Source organism: Dictyostelium purpureum (genome assembly GCF_000190715.1).
Source record: "Dictyostelium purpureum unplaced genomic scaffold DICPUscaffold_764, whole genome shotgun sequence".
NCBI classification, from domain to species: Eukaryota; Evosea; class Eumycetozoa; order Dictyosteliales; family Dictyosteliaceae; genus Dictyostelium; species Dictyostelium purpureum.
In genome coordinates, this window is record NW_003520091.1 from 1 (window position 1) to 4,879 (window position 4,879).

Sequence of the window (4,879 nt, forward strand, 5' to 3'; positions counted from 1 at the left end):
CGATTTAATAAGATATCAAAAATAGTTGCCATTTTTTTATCAAGTTATATTAATATATATTTGAACCGAGTTATTACAAAAATTAAATGAATATAATATTTATTTGTTTATTTGTTTATTTGTTTATTTGTTTCATGAATGAAAAAATAAAACCCAAAAATTTTTAATTTATATTTTTTTTCTTGGGTTATATTATTAATTTCTAAATAATTTAACCCTAATAGAGTCCATTCCTCGATTAAAATTCTTTAAATTAACGTGTGATTACATATTTATTTTTTGCTGGATGTGCGAGTTTTACTGAAAATTCACAATACTTTTAAATGAACCTTTTGGGGAAATTAAAAAAATTTTTATAAAAACCCCCTTAAAAAATTAAAAAAAAATTAAAAAAAAATAAAATTTAATTATGTGAACATTCATATCATTTCTTATATATCCCAAACTATTATTAAAATGAATCCCTATAAATCCCATTTAAAAAAATCAAAACTACATTTCACTTCAAACAATAAATAAATAACAAACATATAAAAAAGATATTATAATCATAAGTACTAATTAATATATAATTTCAATATAGTATAAATCATAGAATAAAAATGGCTGCAATTTTTGAAAATTTATTAAATCACCATTTAAATAATAATAATCATTGTTATGGTGAATCTAACAATATTGGTTTTGCTCCAGATCTAGATGTAGTGGAAACATCAAATTCATTTATAATCGAAACTGAATTAGCAGGTGTAAATAAAGATGATATTCAAATTGAAATTAAAGATTCAAAACTATATATTCAAGGTGAAAAGAAAAGATCAGCTTCAGAGGCCTCATCAGAGATAACTGAGACTACTAAAGAAGCAGATAATCAATTTAAAAATAAGAAATATTTATCAGAAAGATCCTATGGCAAATTCAAAAGATATTTAGACTTAACTAGTGTATTACATTTATTAGATTTATCAAGTATCAAAACACAGTTCAATGATGGTCTTTTAACACTTACAATTAATAAGAAAAATCCAGAGTTATCAAAATCAATTAAAATCCTTTTATAAACAAAGATAAAGTTTGAACTAAATTAAAATAAATAAATAAATAAATAAATAAATAAATAAAATGTGTATAAATGTATTTTAAAAATATTTAATTTTAAATTGATTTTTTTTTATTAATAAATTATTAATTTTTTCTTGTTGAATATTATTTTTTTTCGGAAATAGTAACAATGAAATAATTAATAAACTTTAAAGAATATTAAATGGTTTGTTCTTGTTGAATTGTTTTAATTATTATATTTCTTCTTCTTCAGAGAGCATCTAATCGCTTTCAGTATATTCCTCTTCACTACTGTCTAAAAAAAATGGATTTTCATCTAAATCAGAGTCGGACGATGTCTCTTCTTCATAAAGTATTTGTTTATTATTAAAAAAGTCTCTAACTTTTATATATGCATTAGTATTAACTTTAAATTTTTTTGGATTAAACAATTTCCAATCAATAGCAGTATAACTATTTTTGTTTATTATTTCTTGAAAGATTTGATCTGGTGTACACCACTCGAGAGATATATCTACAATTATATTTCTAATGTCATTTAAATCCATAATGCCATTTAAAGTGAGACTTTCAACCCATTTTTCAAATGCACTGTTATTTATAGTAGTTTCATTACTAGTTTTACCATTTTCTTCAAGTTTATAATGTGTGATAATTAAAATATCTAAATTTGAAAAAAAATAACCCATATTAATAAATTGAATATTTATATAAATTAATGTTATTTAAATAAAATTATTTTTTTGTTTCCTTTGGTTTGTTAGAATGAAAAGGAAATCTTCTATTACTATTGTAGTTGCCATTATTATTATTATTATTTTTATTATTGTTTTTTTTTATTATTACTTCCTTCACCTTGATCTTCATTTTCATGGGTATGTTTTTTCATATTATTTGATACATATATAAATTATTAATAATATAAATTTAAAAAAAAGACAAATTAAAAATAATTAAAAAAATTTTAAAAAAATTAAATTTTTTTTTTTGGCATATTTAATAGGGGTTAGTGTGTGTTGTATCAAATTAAAATAATATTTTTACAGACTTTAAATATGGAAAATGTGTGTTATAAATTTAAATTTATAATTCGATTTGAATTGATTTTTTAAAATTTTAAAAAAAATTAAATAATTAAAAGATTTTGAAAATTGAAGTATAGTTATGTAGTTGAATAGAAAATAAAAAAAATTATTTTAAAGATATAGGTTATTTTTTAAATTTTTATAAATATCTTTTAGAGAAACAAATTTTAATTCAATCTATTAAATAATGGTATATAGTAGAAAAAGAAAAGTTGATGATATAGAACCCAATTATTCTATCACTAATTTATCCATAGGGGATAATCAAATTAAAGATTCATTTTTTAGGGTCCAAATGATCCCAAAAGAATATAACAATGACCTTCTCTAAAAGTTTTACCTTGTAGCAGGTAAATATCAAACTTTGTACTAAAAGACGTCAAGATCTTAGAAGGAAATAAACAAATTCAATTATGTTTTCAAGATGATTTCAAGGCAGATAGAATAAAAGATCTAATAAAAACCAAAGATCATTCCAATGCAGATAGATATTTCGAAATGAGGAAAAAGGATATTTTATAAAATTTCTACAAACGAATATGGGTATTGCATTACGGTTACTTTCATTGACACAAATTTATTAAGAAATTGAAAAAAAAATAAAAATAAAACTTGTTAATTTAAATACTATAAAGAAAAAAGGGATCAGTTTTATTTAGAGTTTATTTTTTTATTTATAAAGTTTGAACCGAGTTATTATAAAAATTAAATGAATATAATATTTATTTGTTTCGAATTAAAAAAAAAAAAATTAAAAAAAAATAAATAAATGTGTAGATATGCATTTTAAATTGTTTTTTTAATAAATAAATTATTTATTTTTTCTTGTTGAATATTATTTTTTTGGAAATAGTAACAGTGACTTCGTTTCTTAAACTTTATAAAAGTTTGAGACTCTTTATGCATTAGTTTAAACTTTGAATTGTTCTAATTATTCTATTTTCTTCTTCTTCAGATGGAATATCTTCGCTTTCAGAATATTCCTCTTCGCCTTCAGAAAACTCCTCTTCGCCTTCAGAATATTCCTCTTCTTCTTCTTCTTCTTCTTCAGAAAATTCCTCTTCGCTTTCAGAATATTCCTCTTCGCTATCAGAATTTTCCTCATCGCTAGGTACAAAAAAAAATGGATTATAATCTAAATCAGAGTCGGACGATGTCTCTTCTCCATAAATTATTTGTTTGTTATTTAAAAAGTCTCTAACTTTTATAAATGCATCAGTATTAACTTTAAATCTTTTGGGATTAAGCAATTTCCAATCAACAACAATATCACTAGTAAAAAGATGTTTTTCTTTTATTCTTTCAAAGATTTGATCTGTTGTACACCACAAGAGAGATATATCTACAACTAATTCTCTAATGCCTCTTAAATCTATTATGCCATTTAAAGTGAGACTTTCAACCCATTTTTCAAATGCACTGTTATCTACAGTAGTTTTATAAATAAATTTACCATTTTCGTCCTCTTCAATATGTGTGATAATTAAAATATCTAAATTTGAAAAAATAACCAATATTAATAAATTGAATATGTATATAAATTAATGTTATTTAAATAAAATTATTTTTTTGTTTCCTTTGGTTTATTAGAATGAAAAGGAAATCTTCTATTACTATCGTAGTTGCCATTATTATTATTATTATTATTTTTATTTTTATTATTGTTACTATTATTGTTACTACCTTCATCTTTATCTTTATCTTCATTTGCTTCACCAGAGGAGTTTTTATTATTATTATTATTATTATTATTTTTATTGCTATTGTTATTATTATTGTTTACATCATTATTATTTTTATTTTTATCACCTTTATCCTCATTTGCTTCATCAGAGGAGTTTTTATTATTATTATTATTATTTTTATTGCTATTGTTATTATTATTATTGTTTACATCATTATTATTTTTATTTTTATCACCTTTATCTTCATTGGCTTCATCAGAGGAGTTATTATTATTATTATTATTATTATTATTATTATTATTATTATTATTATTATTATTATTATTATTATTATTATTATTATTATTATTATTATTGTTATTTTTAGAAGTGGGTCTTTTTTTATTAGAATAATTATATTTATAAAATTCAATAATATAGTTAAGGGATAAAATAATAAAAAAAAACAATATAATAAAAACAGTATAATTGTTTGTATTGATTTGCGAAATAATTGAATTTGCTATATTCATTTGTAAAATATGCTATGAGTAATATGATTTGATTATAAATTTAAAAAAAAAAATTTTCGGATAGTTTAGTATGAATTTTTTGTTGTTATTATTTTAACGGAATTTTTAAACAATTTTTAATTAAATTTAATTTTTTTTTTTGATATTTTTTAATATTTTTTTAAATATTTTTAATAAGTGTCTGTTCAAAATTATTATAATCATTGTAAATCAAACATGAAATAATTTTGGCTATTGTTGTAAACATTACAAATTTTACTATTTTTCAGTAACCAAGAAAAGTTAGTAATAATAAAAAAATAAAATAATTTTATTGGTAAATAATTTTGTTATAATTAAGGTAATGATTATATTTTTTGAAAATAAATTAAATTTTATTAGTATTTTTTTTAATAACATTTGTTTGACTTTCAAAATTACATAATTTTGTGATAATAATAATTTACTAATGCCTACAATTATAGATCTTTTAAAATGACAACATGAATATTCTCTGGTCGGTTGCAGAAGGGGATTAGTATGGATTAAGGATCAT

At 20.3% G+C, this 4,879-nt stretch overlaps 3 protein-coding genes across 3 annotated transcripts; 1 reads left to right on the forward strand and 2 right to left on the reverse strand.

Annotated features, from left to right (window-relative positions):
• Positions 1 to 523: 523 nt before the first annotated feature.
• DICPUDRAFT_93353 (uncharacterized protein) lies at positions 524 to 1,151 on the forward strand. The gene has a single exon (XM_003295128.1). The coding sequence runs from the start codon at positions 603 to 605 to the stop codon at positions 1,059 to 1,061; it is 459 nt and encodes a 152-aa protein (XP_003295176.1). The 5' UTR covers positions 524 to 602; the 3' UTR covers positions 1,062 to 1,151.
• Positions 1,152 to 1,217: 66 nt separating this feature from the next.
• On the reverse strand, positions 1,218 to 1,951 carry DICPUDRAFT_100171 (uncharacterized protein; the record flags this gene model as incomplete). Its single annotated transcript, XM_003295129.1, has 2 exons — positions 1,218 to 1,726; positions 1,909 to 1,951. The coding sequence occupies 2 exons, from the start codon at positions 1,949 to 1,951 to the stop codon at positions 1,323 to 1,325; spliced, it is 447 nt and encodes a 148-aa protein (XP_003295177.1). The 3' UTR covers positions 1,218 to 1,322.
• A 1,101-nt stretch (positions 1,952 to 3,052) lies between these two features.
• DICPUDRAFT_85595 (uncharacterized protein) lies at positions 3,053 to 4,344 on the reverse strand (the record flags this gene model as incomplete). The annotated part of the gene is made up of 2 exons (XM_003295130.1): positions 3,053 to 3,639; positions 3,762 to 4,344. 2 exons carry the CDS (start codon positions 4,342 to 4,344, stop codon positions 3,053 to 3,055), a joined length of 1,170 nt encoding a protein of 389 aa, XP_003295178.1.
• Positions 4,345 to 4,879: the final 535 nt, after the last annotated feature.

Coding starts and splice junctions, on each gene's coding strand:
- DICPUDRAFT_93353 (XM_003295128.1), top strand. CDS start 603: ATGGCTGCAATTTTTGAAAATTTATTAAATCACCATTTAAATAATAAT.